The sequence below is a fragment of the Branchiostoma floridae genome, chromosome 19 (assembly GCF_000003815.2).
Source record: "Branchiostoma floridae strain S238N-H82 chromosome 19, Bfl_VNyyK, whole genome shotgun sequence".
In the NCBI taxonomy this organism is placed as follows: Eukaryota; Metazoa; Chordata; class Leptocardii; order Amphioxiformes; family Branchiostomatidae; genus Branchiostoma; species Branchiostoma floridae.
In genome coordinates, this window is record NC_049997.1 from 11,587,373 (window position 1) to 11,603,747 (window position 16,375).

At 41.8% G+C, this 16,375-nt stretch overlaps 1 protein-coding gene across 1 annotated transcript in view; it reads right to left on the reverse strand.

Annotated features, from left to right (window-relative positions):
• LOC118406689 (centrosomal protein of 290 kDa-like) overlaps positions 1-16,375 on the reverse strand; it is a gene marked incomplete in the record, with an annotated part of 47,468 nt that overhangs the window by 23,085 nt on the left and 8,008 nt on the right. Inside the window, 18 exon segments of the mRNA XM_035806957.1 lie at positions 2,997-3,192; positions 3,802-3,934; positions 4,373-4,581; positions 5,062-5,214; positions 5,962-6,134; positions 6,828-7,171; positions 7,788-8,006; positions 8,372-8,521; positions 9,065-9,229; positions 9,848-10,072; positions 10,380-10,518; positions 11,371-11,459; positions 11,807-11,984; positions 12,807-12,877; positions 13,298-13,470; positions 13,975-14,098; positions 14,630-14,842; positions 15,763-15,945. Coding sequence (XP_035662850.1) covers positions 2,997-3,192; positions 3,802-3,934; positions 4,373-4,581; positions 5,062-5,214; positions 5,962-6,134; positions 6,828-7,171; positions 7,788-8,006; positions 8,372-8,521; positions 9,065-9,229; positions 9,848-10,072; positions 10,380-10,518; positions 11,371-11,459; positions 11,807-11,984; positions 12,807-12,877; positions 13,298-13,470; positions 13,975-14,098; positions 14,630-14,842; positions 15,763-15,945 — 3,137 coding nt within the window.

Sequence of the window (16,375 nt, forward strand, 5' to 3'; positions counted from 1 at the left end):
CTTTTGGAGTAGTAATTGTCTCGTTTGGGTATACTGTAGTTTCGCGAAGTGAGCGGTATTTTCGCAGCCTTGCCAAGTATGTTATTTCGGTGAAGCTTACGTAGTTTGATATGTTAATTCGTTGATTCATGCTCGAAGCTTTGGAGTTAAACGCGTTTTCGTGGTAATTTAGCTGGTATGTTGCAGGATGTATTGGGAATATTTGGGCGAATTGGGTTATGCTCCGGCAAGATGTTTATTGGCCTTTGATTTGGTGGCCACAGAAACACATAGGAAAAGAAGAAGACATGTGAATTTAGCGAATGGTATGCTCGCAGTATTAGGGTTTGATAGGGTGGCCACAGAAACATAAGGAAAAAGAAGACGACATGTGAATTGGGGCGATTTTTGTGCTCGTAAGCTTTTGGTTTGTTATGATGTTCACAGAAACACAAAGAAGTAGAAGACTTGTTATTTTGGCGAATGGTCTGCTCGCAGTGTTTTCGTTTGATGTGGTGGCCACAAAAGAAGAAGACATGTGATTTATGCGAATGGTGTTCTCGCAATGTTGTGGTTTGACATGGTGGCCGCCTGAACACATAGAAGAAGAAGAAGATATGTGATTTTTGGCGAATGGTTTGCTCGCAAAGTTATGGCTTGACTTGGTGGCAAGGACGCGAAGTGAAAGAAGACTTGTGAATTCAGAAGTTCCCGTAGTGGCGAGATATTGGGCATTGTGAAACATGGGGCATTTCTATACCTTACAAAAACATAACAAAAATTACAAAAACAACAGGATGTCGATTTAATTACATAATTGTGTCTTTATAACAGTTTGCATTGTTTATGGTACAGATTGTCGTGTGAAGTTGGCGAAGGGTGTGCTCGCAGTGTTATGAATGATTGTAACCTTTAGTTGCACAGTGTTTGCCACACTGGGCTAAGTCGTATCACCTGACAGCATTCATATACTTGTTACATTGGTAATTTAATCATTTACATTTTTTTTGGGTACATTTTTGCGTCTCTTGTACATGAGAATCCATCCTCTCAGTTCTGCTACGGGCACCGGGGTCACTAAGAACCCTTGACGTTGGTCTGCCCCTAACCAGGGGTTGGTGTTCCGTCCCCGGGCTGACCTTGGTTGGATTGCGATGTGTCGTTTCTAGTAGTAGTCCGGTTTAGCTGCATTGTCATTTTCGTTTGTTTTCTTGTTGGTCGAGCAGACCTACGTGGTGATAAGTGGCCACGTTAGTGGCGTCAGTGTATGGAAGTTTTAGGGATGTTAACTTGAATGTTTCGCAGCTCAATCGTAAAGGTCAGCCTTGGGACGGCTCCAACCTCGTGCAGGAGGCCGGTCGTCGCAGTTTTTTGGGCCGCTTTGGGCTTCGTTAGTATTTCAGGTGTTTATAAATTTTTATGTTACACATGAGTTGGGTGTTGGTGAGTGGTTTGTTTGCAACTGTAACGACACAGATTGTCTTGTCAGATTGCCGAGTGAATACCCATATACAACCTGTCATTCTCCAGAAAGAACATGTTAAGGTCTCACCATTATTAAAGAGGGGGACGAAACTCAATGTGGTGACTATCGAACAATATTAGTCATTCCATCTTTGGTAAAAATTCTGGGTGACCAATTCACGCACAAGTCTACAACTTCCTTACCGTTAGGAAATAAAGGCAACTTCGGGGTCTCTGATAATAGCTGGTTTAGGTATGGGGAAGATATTGAGGTTTGGGGAAAGGAATGAGGTTTGGGGAAAAGGATTGAAGTTTGGGGAAAGTTGAAAGGTGGGGAAGTCAAGACATGAGTAAGATTTGGAAAGGTTGAAGTGATGAAACAAGACCGAGAGGGTGCGCACGGAGGTGGGACCACGGAGGACTTTTTTGCCCATACCTTAACCTTCTTCCGGAGATTCGCCTGGGGGCACTGCGGATAGGGTACTATTCTAAATGAGGCGCGTGATCGTTCCTGACCGGGTTTCGCGTCGTTAAGAGGCGACACCTGGTCAGGAGCAGTCCACGTGCTCTCATTAACCACCTGTACATCCTCACCTGTCCATAGAACCTTTTATACGCCTGGAGCCTTGCTTTCTCATATCTTGGCCGATCTACGCCGGAGATGTCGGAAGGAGGTAGCTGGAGAGCTTTAGAGAAGCAGAGAGACATGGGCGGAAGTGACTTGAGGGTGTTTGATTTTTAGTTTATGGTATAGAAGTATTAAGAGGGTATGGAAAGACAGGCGCATGAAGCTGGGAACTAAATGGAAATTCATAATGCGTCTGAACTTTGTGAGGTTTGGTACGGTTCAGAAACTTGTCAAGCAGCATCAAGAGAAATAGCTTGACACTATCCTGAGACGGAGATGGTAACAACTCATCGTGAACTGGGAACATGGAAATGAATCCCGCCTATTGTTGCGTTCGTCAAGCGCGGGTGAAGTGGCTAGGCCTGGTTTACGCCTACCGCGGATGGCTCGGAGCTCGGTTTCTTAAGGGAAAAGAGAGAGGGGAGTAGACAAGGCAAATGAACTGGAATGGCTGGCGGGGCTTGTGATAAAGTAGGATTCATTTGGAAAGACACTGGATTGCAGGGATTGGAAAACTGTGGTAGCCCGCATCGGAGGTAGCTGGGATGTGGCGAAGAAGAAGATGTTGGGTGAGTTCAGGGCGGCCTGCTGAACATTCGCTGATCCAGCCGCAGACAAGAAGATCGGTGTAGCATATTTCAGGCCGTCCCCGTTGCCGGGGATGTGTTGTACGAGAGATGTGAGAGGGTTAACGTTTGGGGAAGTAAGGGGATTAAAAACGCCCACCCACCCGCCCCTTTTAACGTTCTCTGCTCGTAGACCGTTCAGTGACCCTTCGGTCGACACTCCGGACTTTTTTGCCCATACCTTAACCTTCTTCCAGAGATTCGCCTGGGGGCACTGCGGATAGGGTACAGCTCCAATTTTACCTGCACTAACCTGCATATGCAGGTGGTATTTTGAGCCCTGCTTACATACCTGTACAGTTGTCTTGAGGTGCCTTGCCCTGTTCCTTCCCTCCACCTTGGCATGGTATAGTGCCTGTTCCTTCTCATCTAACTTCTGCTCCAGTCTCAGCACGAGGGCATCAATCTTGGAGATCCTGGACATCGCATCTTCAAGTTTCCTCACCGCCGTTCCCTCGCTGACTTGTAGGGCCACGATGTGATGGTGGAGCTTACCTGGGAAGGTAGCAGAAAAACATTTTCAATTTGGTATACTGTACATTCATTTAAGTTTGCGGGGATTTAATTTCGCGGTAGCGGGAAAAAGGACTTTTTGCAGTGGATTTAAGTTCGCGGTAACACAGTAGACGGCAGTCTAATACCATAATAGAAAAATGTTCGCGGTGGATTAATGTTCGCGGTGAAGAAGTGACCGTGAAAACCGCGAACACTAATCCACCACCAACATTTCTGCATTTACAGTACCCCTTTCCTGTGCTTGAAATACCCACTTGCACAATTGCAAACACAACTGTATTTTGCTTGGCACAACCTAATTTCAAAATGAAGTAGCGCAGTACACACCCGAAAATTTTGCAGTTGCAACACCGCTTTTTCACCACCTACATATGCATAAGCTTTTGTATTTATTTCTTGATAACATAAAACATAAGTAGTTACAGGTAACTGTAAGAAAAGATAATGGATAAGTAGCCGATTGGAAGGAAGTAATAACTTGGAGAGAGTAATAAGTTAGAAGTGGCGCAACCTGAAATGTTGATGGCACAACTCAACATTTTTGACTCAGGTTGCCGCTTGCGTCTTTTTAATCATACTTTAAGTTACCTATGACTGTTTTCTCGTCACTCTCTGATTGGATGTCCAGTAGTTGTTGCCGTAGTGACGCCACCTCCTTCTCCCTGGACTGTTGCTGGGCCTCCAGCGCTCGGGCCTGGGAAGCTCCCACCTCCGCCATTTCCTGGGGAAAGTTAGAAACAAACTGATATCATTTGCTAACCCATTACGATTTTGTCATGGTCCCCAGGCTCTAGTGGTACAACTCAAAGACTTTTTCACATTGGAGAAAAACAGCTTTTTTCTTACCGTTTAACAGTTGGTACAATAAATAAATGCTACCTAGATGTGAACTGCACGTAAGATCACAGCATTTCTATGCATTCATACAACACACAAAGGTTGCATATCCTCTTCAGGAATAGATATTTTAGCACATTTTGAAATCCGTTAATCATGTCATTATTGTAGCTCAAATTGATACTCTCCTTGGTGCTTAAACAAATACTGTTGTGCACTCTGTTATCCAGTAGACCTTTTCATGCTAATGTTAGCTTCAACTTTCTTAGAGTTATCCTCTAACTCACTATGAGAATTTGACAAATGTTGCAATTTTACAAACCTTCAGTCTAGAGTTTTCAACTTTCAGAGTGGCCTCCGATTCTTCGAGTTGTGCGATCTTGTTTCTGTCCGCGTCGCTCGCAGCTTTGGTGACTGAGTTGGCCAGCTCGTCTCTCAGCTCCCGTTCAACCCGCTGGGCTTCCAGGTTCATCTTGGTCAGCTCTGCAAACTTTGTCTCCAGTTCTAAGTTCCTCTCTTCTAATTGTGAAACTTGAAATGGAGAAAGAAAGAATATACTATGTTGGCTTGTTCATCTTAGTACAACTTCATGTACATAGTAGATGGTATTATAGAGGTATTACAATATGATACAATTTTCAGCTTCTCATATGTAGGCCAATGGTTAACAACCCTGCAACCGAACTAAGAGGTCTTAAGTTCAAATCCTATAGCTGTTGTTGCTCACCCGACATGAATACTACTGGAAAGGGTCACAGTCTTTAAGAAGGGATGTTACGTTAAGCTGTCATCCACTGTTCATTGTTCTTCTTGGAAATAACTAAAGGAATCTTCCTGGTACAACAAACCTGTAAATACTGACAATACATATCATTTGTTGTCTTGGTCACCAGCAGTGGACGATTAGTTTAGCTTACATATAACTGTTCACTGAGTTTGTGTGAGCTTAAGTGGTTCCAGATCACTTTTACTTTCTTCACTTTTCTTAACCCCTGAACTTGGCTGAAGTACCTGTGTTCTTGAGTTGAGTCTGCATGGTGACGGCATGTTCCGCCCGCTGCCTCTCGTTCAGCTCTTTCATCTCCAGCATGGTCAGTCTCTTGGAGATGGAGATGATCTCGTTATTGGTCACCATCTTACTGGCCTTGTCGCCTGGCAACATCCCTGGGAGAAAACAGAGGTTGATCAGGGTTATACTTTGTCCCACATGACATCCTCTTGTGCTGTTACTGAGTTACCACCTATGTGAGTAGGAGAACTAAGCTTTTGATCAAAGTACTGTGTCCTACCTTGCAATTAGATACCCATTATTAGTTTTCTATTCTATAATGTACATTGAAAGTATGTGGCTTGTTACCGAAAAAATACACCTTAAAGAAACTAGTTTTATAACAATGCCTGGTGTCACACAAATCAAAGTTGTTGTTTCTATGTATGCGCATGTGCCCAGGATTGCCTGAAAAACAGGTCTACGCTGACCTGAGATGTATTCCTGGTAAAATAAATAAAGTGAAAGTGGCAAGGTGGTCTCGTGGTTTGCGTTGTTTACTTGAAATTTACACATTCTAGATTCTAATCCCTAGCAGGTCACAATGTTGTGCCTTTGAGAAAGGCACTTTACACTTATTCCTTCACTTGACTCGTTAAAAATGAATACCTAGCTTCGGTTAGAGACATCTTTTTGCCAGAGATACCATGTTTGAGAGGAACCACATTTCCAGCACATTGAAGAACCCATGGCCACCACACAAATCAGAAAGAGTACACTAGTAGGGGTCCATCCCAGTGTCCATCCCAGTGTGTGTTTGCAGTTTTGTCTTACACAGCTTGTACCTACTGTACAAAACTGGCACAGGTGTACTATGCCTAAATGGGGCTTACCACTCATGATAAACAAACCAGTCCCCCTACCAGCTTTAGTGAACTGTTCCATGGCCTGCTCCAGAGTGTGGAGTTTCTCCTTCTCCATCTGAAGTTCCTTCTTCAGTGTGTCCATCTCTGACAGCAGACACTTGTTCTCGTCCTCGATGTTCTCTGCTTTCTCTGTTCTAGCCACCAGAGCATTTTCTCTTTCCAACATGTCCCTGTAAAGTATATCAAGCAGGTTAAGACTTCACCACAACTGGTGTAATGCTATGGTCTCCATTTTCCAGACTTGCTTAAGATGCAATGTCTGTTCATAGATAAGTGTAAGCCTAATAGTAAAACACTCAGCAAGAAGAGTATGCATGACCCAGTGTGCTTGGATGAAAATGTAAGCTGTAGCAAAGCCACACGTACTCCTTGAAAAAGCATCACTGTCTTTTACAAGGCTTAAAGAATGACACCTATTCTGTATGGCCATTAGAGACCATTCAAAGGCAATCAATACCACACATTTTGGAAAATTGAATTCTATGACACATTGTTAGACTTGAAGCATCTCCAACTTGGTATTGCTGATATTCACACTGTAAAAACTGGTTGACAGAACTAACCAATGCAAAACATCCTACAAAACAGTACTATATCAACATCAGGGCATGGCATACCCTGATCAAAATAGCACCTCCCTGGAACATAAACATATAAGGTTGTGTTTGTGAATGGGGACAATATCCTGCATGTATATACTATTAGGTTCCATATAGTTGAGTCCAAAGAGTGCATTCAATGCTCTTTTTTTCTGATACAATGTGACCAAACACCCACCTGATACTGCATATAGATTATGTTCGGGGTACTTGCTTATTGGAATGGGGAATAGAAAGAAAAATTTAAAATATAGAAACATTTACCTGTACTTCTCTGTTAGCTCTGTGTACTGTTTGTTGGCCAGCTCCAGCTCTGACTGTGGCACGCTCTCATCCAGCGCCTTCTGTAGTGAGGAGATTTTGAATGCTGCCATCTCCTTATACCTCTGTAGGTACCCGATCCTCTCCGCTACAGATTTCTCCATGGCGATGACATCGTTCTTCAGCCTGGTGTTTTCCTTACGGAGGGAGGTTCCCATCTCCTCCAGAGTGGTGTAGCGCCGGGTCAGCGACTTTTCGTTGACGCGAAGCACGGTCATCTTTCGCGTCATCTCCGCAAGGCGTCTTTGCTGCTCTTCAGGGGCCATTTCAAGGGTCTCTAGCAGCCTCTGTTGGAATATCAAGAAAGTTGTCACCATATTTTACGCAGAAGCCATGAGATTGTATGAAATGAGCTACACTGGTCGTATAAGTCATGATGTTTGTGAATTACACTAAATAGCAATCACTCAAGCAAATGGATATGATTTTGGAAACAGTAACTTAAAGACATTTCAAATGACATCCGTTATCTTTTGTCAGTGACACTGAAGAGATCTTGTTGGACTTGGAGAGCAGGTTTTATATCCTAACTATGAATTGTTATGCAACAGAGATGAGACCATTTTAAGTAGTCAAATTGGAATAGGACCATTTCCAAAATCATATCCAGTTGCTTGAGTAATGGCTATTTGGCATATCATATTACCTGGATGTCTTTTATTGATGTGTTTGTGAATTAATTTGACTTATATTTTGTTTGATTGACCTTGTCTAAGCCTTACTCTTTTCACTTGCTTTGCTCATTCGTGGTTATAAGTCACTTGCCAGGCATTATATCACTGCAAACACTGAGGGAAAAGTACATTGTAGATCTTTAACCCTTAATAAACCATGACAAATTCTGTGCCAAAGGGCTAACATAGTAGATCAAGCCTCAAGCTCATTTCTCCCACAAATACTCACATTATACTCCTGTATCCTGACTCCATCCTGTTCTCTGAGATCTGCTATTTTCCTGATCTCTTCCTTTAATTTCTCCTTCTCCAGGTTGAACTCCTCCCTCTGTTCCTTGAAGTCTGTATAGACCAGCCCTTGTTGGTGTCTCATGACGGAGTACTTCCTTCTGTAGTCTTCCAAGGAACCTTCCAGCTTCTGTAGTAGCTCCTCCTTCTGAGACAACTCCTATATAGAGAAGAACTTCCAACTTTAGTTCTTGGATTCCTATCTGAGATTTAGCCAACTTTAAGCATACTGACCTACCTTGAAATGTCCAGGACTCTAACACTAAACATATTTTCAGGTGCATCTATTTTAAAATGATAAACTCTACATTTAGGAAAACATGGTAGAATATGAAAAAAATGCTCAAGTTCATAATATACAAGTTCATAATGCTCTAACATCTTAGAATTAAAATTTTGATCATCGTCGCTTATACAGGCTGTATCAGACGAAGAATACTCTGACACTTAAATATATCTTGCAATACTGTCACTGCTAAAATACAAGGTTTAGGTTAAGAGTCTCAGAGATTTTGGAAAACTCACATGAAGGATCTGGACCAGATATTCATTGAGTGTAGCAATGACATCAGCACTGGAAGGTACCATTCCCTCAGGCAGGGGGAGGGGCTGGATACTGACTCCCTTACCTCCAGATACTCTCATGTTCTGGATCTCTTGTTCAAGCTTTTGTATCTGTAATAACATGTTCAATAGGTTAGAAATTTCATGACACTATTCTACACATAAATTGTTTTGGCAAAAAGATAACAATTTCAAATGTTGTGTGTGGGTTTGAATAAAGTTCCTAAACGGGGAACATGCGGCTCCAGCGTCTTTTCTGAAGATGTGGCGTAAGTGTGAATGGTTGACTTGAGGTTATCCTTCTCCTGACATACTCTACATTTCAAATGTAATGTTTCTAGACAAACAAAGCTTTTGAGTGGTATGGGATAAAACTGCATATTTTCAAAAGAAGTTAAGAATTTATACACGTGTATGTACTGTAAATGGAAACATGTTTGGAGTTGTTTTATCCTTGTGTTTATCATGGTTATCTCTTCAATGTGAACTTAAATCTACTGTGAACATTACCCTTTTTTTTTAAAGTAAAACCCTGCTGGCAGTTTCAAGTGCAAACCTAAAACTACTGTAAACTAATCAATTTCTCCCTACTACAAGTTAAATGAAATCCATGCAAACATTTCCCTTTCTACAGTATATGGTTTTGGCCCCAACCTTGGTCTCGGCTTTCTCCAGTGCAGATCTGGCCTGGGCTGCCTCGTTCCTGGCTTCTCTCAGCTCTGAACGCAGCTCGTCGTTTCTCCCCGTCAGCTGATCTACCTGCGCTTTGAAGTGCAGCGAAGAGTCGTACTTCCCCTCTTTTGCACGGGTGTCCAGCGCCTGAAGAAAATTGTGAAATATTCCACTGTTTGTCATGACCACTCCATAGTTTAACCAATGCAATGGCCAAGTTGGTAAAGTATTCACCTTGCATTCGGCAGGTCGTGAGTTCGATCCCCGGCCGAGTCATACCAAAGACTTTAAAAATGGTACATACTGCTTTCTCTGCTTAGCACTCAGCACTAATGAGGAAGAGTATGGGAGTTTAACACACATCATTACCAGTGGACCAGCCCCCTGCTGTAGTAGCTTGCACAAATGTGTGGCCCACAAGCTACAGAAATGGAGATGGGTGGCACCCAATTCTGTTACAGATGTACGGGCAACTTTAACTTAACTGCATGGTACAAACAACAGCCTCCACTGTGCATAAGGAACACCTGATCAGCAGTTCCCTTGTAACCTGCTAGGAGGCTCTTATAATCTTTCCAAAAAAGCCACATCACCTATCTCACGATTCTGATTCTGTGTAAGTACATGTTTGTATACTTAGGAAGTAATCATGCCTTTTGTTTAATGGCAAAACATCCTATGAATTTCTATGTTGTGTGAAATTATGATAGAAAAGTAGAAACTACAACAGTTACTGCCATCTTCATCAAAGGATAAAGAACTTACAGATAACATATGCTCCAAGGTGGGACATCTCAGAAACACCTCCTTCTTCTCCTGAGGACCCGACTGAGACTCCTTGATGGCATCTAAGATCTCCTTCATGCCCTTCTCCAGCTGCTTGTTCTCCTCCACGAGTTCCTTACAGCGAGACTTGAACTCTGACACCTCCATCTTGGCCTGCTGCAGACGTTCTTCATTCTGTTCCTGGTCCTTATCCAGCTGTTCAACCTAATATGGAGAAAGGGACTTTGGACAATACCATTCACAAGACCCAAGAGGGGTGCCAACTTCTAGTATCTTCTTTTCCCTTCCTCTTTTCATTTCAAATCTCTTTTGGGATATGGACCACAGTCTTTGATTTTGAACAACATAGAAAATTATTTTTAGATACAATTTCTAAATGACAGTACAAAGCTAAACTTACTTCCAACACAAAAGTACACACGGTCAGATTTTCAAAGACCACTGTTGCCTTCTTCAGGATCTAATCTTGGTCAAGCAAAGTCACGCAACTAGCATATTATATGCATTCTACCTTTATTTTGAGCTCCTGGACTTGTGGATCTCCAAGAAGTTGGTTCTTCTCTGAGATTCCCTGGTTCTTCCTCTTGAGCTGTTCCTTGAAGTCCTGAATAGCTGTGAGGTCAGCGGCAGTGAGACCCATCTCAACAGCCCTGTATAACATGCAGATATCATCTCATCACATGTGCAACCATGTTTGGTAACAAAGGTTTCCATATTTCGGGACCCAGGTTTCCATATTTGGGATCCAGGTTTCCATATTTTGGGACCTAGTTTTCCAACTAAGCTTTCCATATTTGGTAACAGTGCTGTCCATATTTAGTAAGAGTGCTGTCCGTATTTGGAACCACAAGTTTCCATATTTGGAACCACAACTTTCCGTATTCGGAACCACAACTTTCCATATTTGGAACCACAACTTTCCATAATTGGAACCATTAGTTGCCATATTACAAGCTCCTTAAAGTTAATGACAATATTGGGCCCATTCTGAAAGTCCATAAAGACAGTTTGTCTAACTCTATATTGTCATCAATTTACTATCGAATGCTACTACTGGGCTATCATTTTTGTATGGCAGGGCAAATAGGTAGATAAATCAAAGACAATTTCAGCATACTGCCATGATTTGAATTTGCATCTATTAGAAAAAGACAAGAAACCTTATGCCATCAAAATGATAACTTATTTGTAATAGCTACAATAGTTTCAGCACTAAGGACAACTCCAAATAAAACATGTTTCAGTATCAGTAAAAGCTCAACCTTCTGGTTCCTACAATCTCACATATATTCATTTATACCAAGGAGCTTTTATACTTAGTCTAAAGCAAATACATATATGACCCCTGGCAGCGAAATTTCTTTAGGAAGTAACCATTCAACATCATGTAGTATCCTATCCTCTATCAAAAGCAAACTGATAACAGATGTAATTTTGAAAGATTATGAAGCTACCGAACCTCACACAAACATGCAGACTGCACAGTGGTCCCCTCAACTCACCTGTGTCCCTTCTCCTGTGCAAGTCTTCTCACCTGCTGCTTCAATTCTATCCTTTCTTCTTCCAGCCGTTCAACTTCCTTCATCAACACCTGACATAAAACAAACAGAAAAATTATGTTATAAAACATCTTATGTATGTTTTTAAGATACGCCTAAAAATTCAGAGGAGTCTCATACCTTTAAAGATGATCCAATTTTATTGCAACAAGATTGTTCATTACAATTTCAAATTTTAATACAAAGATGACAACCTAGTGTACAGCAACAATTTCCTTGATTAGACTTTGAGCACAACAAACGGTTTCTAGCTTTAATTTGTCCACTGTAAGTATCATTTTGTAGTTAACTGTTCTGTAATCTATCAGGTATACATTAAGAAAAGACTGTCTTCTGTTAATACAGCATTTTTGTAAGTAAACATATTCCCCCTCCTGACCTGGTTCTCTGCGCGATATCTCTCGTTCCTCATGTTCTTCTTGTTGCGGAACTGCGAGATGTCCAGCGGTTCCTTCGGGTCCAGCCCGAGCCGCTCCCGCAGGTCCTCGTTCTCATCCCACAGGTCATTCATCTCCAGCTCAATCTTGTTGATATGCTGAGTCAGCTCTTCTATGGATCTGTGATATCAGAAGATACCATAAGTCTACACTCTACACTATTCCACATTATCTGTAACCAGGGTTATCACTGTCCCACAGGTCATTCATCTCCAGCTCAATCTTGTTGATATGCTGAGTCAGCTCTTCTATAGATCTGTGATATCAGAGGATACCATAAGTCTACACTCTACACTATTCCACATTATCTGTAACCAGGGTTATCACTGTACCAAAGATCGTTCATCTCCAGCCCGATCTTGTTGATATGCTGAGTCAGCTCTTCTATAGATCTGTGATATCAGAAGATACCATAAGTCTACACAAGTCCACATTATCTGTAACTAGGGTTATCACTGTCCCACAGGTCACTCTTGTTGATATGCTTAGTCAGCTCTTCTATAGATCTGTCATTATGATATCAGAAGATATCATTGAGGATCACAACACAAGTCAACACAAGTCAACATTTTCTGTAATTACCTTTTTATGGATCCATTGCAATTTCTACCATTTACATGATGTACATGTCTGATTACCTCACCATACCAACTTTCAAATTTGAGGGTCAGGGACTATGGTAGCTTCCCTTAACAGCCTCCTGAATTGCTTCCTGTCCCTGGCTGTTTTGTGTACATTCTGTCATTTTATCTTAACAAAAAAAATCGCAAAATTTGTTTGTTTTCTTCACCTAAACTAAAGCAGATCCAGATCTGTGCACACATACAAAATCCATTTCTTTAGCAGTATTTGTGTTACAATAAGGACTTCACTCTGGGGTGTTGCTAAAAGGCAAATATACAAACACAGACTCCATAAAATATATTGTAGCAGTGAACTGACCTTTCTCTGACTTTCAGCTGAGTCTTATGTGCCTTGATCTCCTGGACTGCCTCCGCTAACCCATACTCTCCCTGGTGACAGGAGGTAAACAGACAACAGTTATTGTTTTCCAACTCTTCATATATCCGTATATGTATCAATGTAGCCGGTATAACCGCCCTTCAGCTCTAGCACAACATCTTTGCAGGCATGCAGCACAGCAGCTTCTGGTTACATTATACTGAACAACCAGCCACACGTGACTTTTGCACATCTATCTGCAAGTAATCTATAACTAAATTTGTTTTAACATTCATCTCTGGACTTCAACTTGTATGCACAAGTTATATATCTGTGTAGACACCTTAATCAAACTGCATCCTATACTTACCATCCTAGCAAAATTAACAAAGAAGGATTTAAAAACCTGTTCATATTCCCTCATCCTCGAACTGTACAAAATTATACTTGCACAAGAATAAGCAAATTTTAGCAAAGAAAGACTTAAAAACCTGTTCATATTCCCTCATCCTTGTGAGAGCTTCTGTGAGCTGTTTGTCCTTCTCCCTGGCATCCTCCTCAGCCTGTATCATCCGCTCCTCTGCATTCCTTGCCACTTCATCTTTCTTTGTCAGCGTGGACTGTAAGTCTTTGATTCTGTTCTGCTGAACCAGGGAGGGTTTTCCTGGACCAAAAAGGCACAAAATGCTTAAACTTAAGTTAAAGTCTCAACATTTAAGAATTTGCCTTCCATGTGAATGCTATTTTTACATGCTGTTACTGAAATATGCCTGTATTGTTATTGTGTTGTTTCTATGTGCCCAGGATTGCCTGTAAAGCAGGTCTAGTCTGACCTGAGTCATTTCCTGGTAAAATAAATAAACTGAAAACAAGTTATTTCAGGCCAAACACTTTCACCAGTCCCAGGGACCAGTAGTCGGTTAAGTATTAAAATAACTTTCGTTTAGAGAAAACACTTAAAGCACTATGTCACCTTATATACAGTGTGTATTGTATTTGTATTTAGTATAAAAATATTGTAGGTCACATCTGGGCTTACTCTCCATTAATGCAGTTACATGAGGTACAAAATGTCAACAAATAAAATTTTTTCTTCTTATCAATCAATAGGTAGTACTGCATGTATTAGGGGAAAAGGCAGTAGGAGAAAACAGATGGTGTTCTGTACCTTTGGTACCCCGCTGTTCTTTCTCCAGATCCTCCATCCTGGCAGCATTGGTCTCCATCTCAGACACAGCTGTCTCCAGCTGTTCCTTTAGCTGTGCGATGTGCTGGTCACGTTCCTTCAGCGCCTGGAACAGCAATATCACAAGGTTTGAACATGTGGGGTAGCCTGACTAAAATCGCGCCCCTAGCGGCCGGCCCTACGATTGCTGCCGCCCTAGGAGGGGGGAGGGGGTCTTTAAGCCCAGTCGGCAAGAGCTTGTGTAAACACAGGCTAGATGTGGGGGTCTTACTGCAGCTTTGATGCTGTCTCAGCAAGAATTTTACCACCCAAAATATAAAATATCAAGCACCATGTTAAAATCCTGAATCAATACATGAAAAAAAAATGATTCATTTAACAATTGTTTGTGGTTACTGAAAATGCTGTTAAAGCATATTTGATAGACTGTAATTTACTCTGAACTAACATGATAATGTTTAAGGCAACTTTTGTCAACCATGCTTGCTGCTACTGCAGGAAAGAATTGCAGTACAAGAAGAAATATTCAAACCTCAAATACAAACTGTTACATCTCTACAAATGTAACAACGTACTTAATGAAAAAAAAAGGGAATCCATGGTTCTATCTTTCCTTCAACTTAATGATAAATCCTACCTGTGTCATTGCAGCTATAGACTGTTTATCAGCGTCCAGTTCCGCTGCCCTGATCTGTGCCCTGAGCTCTCGGATCATGCTCTGAGCCTCGAACAGTTCCGTGTCCTTGTCCGCCAGCGCCTGTTTCCACTCCTCCACCTTCGTACCCAGCGCCTGCATCACCTGGTCATCGTCCTCCGACCTCGCGTGAAGCTGGGTCGTCAGGTCTGCAACCTACATGCCATAGGGAAACCTAACGTTAGATGTGTGATAGGTACATTTATGTCATGCCTGGGCCACATTAATGTTTGATACAAGTGTTCCAGACCGTGTGATAAAAAGCCGTATCACACAGGCTTTGAAATTTTATCACATAGGCTTCTATCAAATAATTCAAATGGTTTCTGTGCACGCCAGCATGGCGAGGTCAAAAATTCAAATACCTGATTCGGGCATTGGAACATAACTGTTGAAACAATTTTTGTATGTGGGCACCAAATTTTTTCAATTTCTAGCACATTTCACATCGAAACATGTGTTTTCTCCAGTGGGTATGACGTAAACAAAATACAACACGGTGCATTCCGCATCGCCCTCGGTCCCAGCCCTCCAGCCAGTTGGATCAACCTCCGGCCTTCGGCCAATCCTACCGGTAGTCGGGCTGGTACTGAGGGTGATGTGGAATACACCATCATGGTGTTGTATTCTATATGTATGTGTACCTGATAAACGTAACTTTAAGTCCAGGTACAGAGGTTTAGGTAGAGTTCCATATCCGTATCAGGTCCTGTACCTGAACTATTTCAAAAAGTAACCCGTGCCCATGGTCTTCAATGGTGACAGAACAAGAATAAGTAGTTCATCTTTTTGGCTTCTGGCATTTATGTATACTGCAGAGAAAAAACAGGTTTTTGAGAGAATCTCAAATAAAAGTTGGTGCTGATTTCAATGCCCATAAAAATGTTTTCAACTTTCTTCAGTGTTCAATTTGCATCTTTAAGGAAGGAATAGCAAGTCTTCATTAACAAAACAAGTAAAAAAGTTATGCACTTGTATACTTCAGTATAAGAGCCAGTGCACTGATGTTCTGGTATTTTAAACCTGCATCTTAATGATTCTTGAGGTATGCGAAAGACTAATAGAGAAGAGCTCACCTGTTCTCGGAGGGTGTCAGCCTCCCGTATCTTCTGGTCCATCAGGATGTCGGACTGTTGGACCAGCATCTTCATCTTCATGTACTCCTCTGTCATGCGGTCCATGTCTGCCACAGACTCCTCCAGGTTCTTACGCATCTGGTCTGCCTGTCTCTGTAGCTCATCATTCGCATCCGTCAGATTCTGTACAAGATAATGGCCAACATAAGGACATCAAGAAATAAAGCCAAGGAACAATAAATCGTCTAAGCATACCTTTTAATGTTAATGCAGAAATGTTCGCGGTGGTTTTATGTTTTGTCCATGGCAGTAAGAGACTACAGTGCCTGGTGCTACCACAAATATAAAACAACCGCAAACAAAAAACTACCGCAAACAGTCATTTTTCCCGCTACCGTGTAATTAAATCCCTGCAAACTTGAATGCATTTACAGAATATGCAAGAATTTGCTTGTTTTTGTAATACGGCAGAAGCCAGTTAATTGCACAACGGATAACCCCACAATTCTGTTAATTGCACATAATCTCCAAATCCCCAACAAGGGCGCTCCAGCTTCATAACTTCGCATTATTGCACCATGCAGATAATTGCACGAAATACGCTGGCAAATGG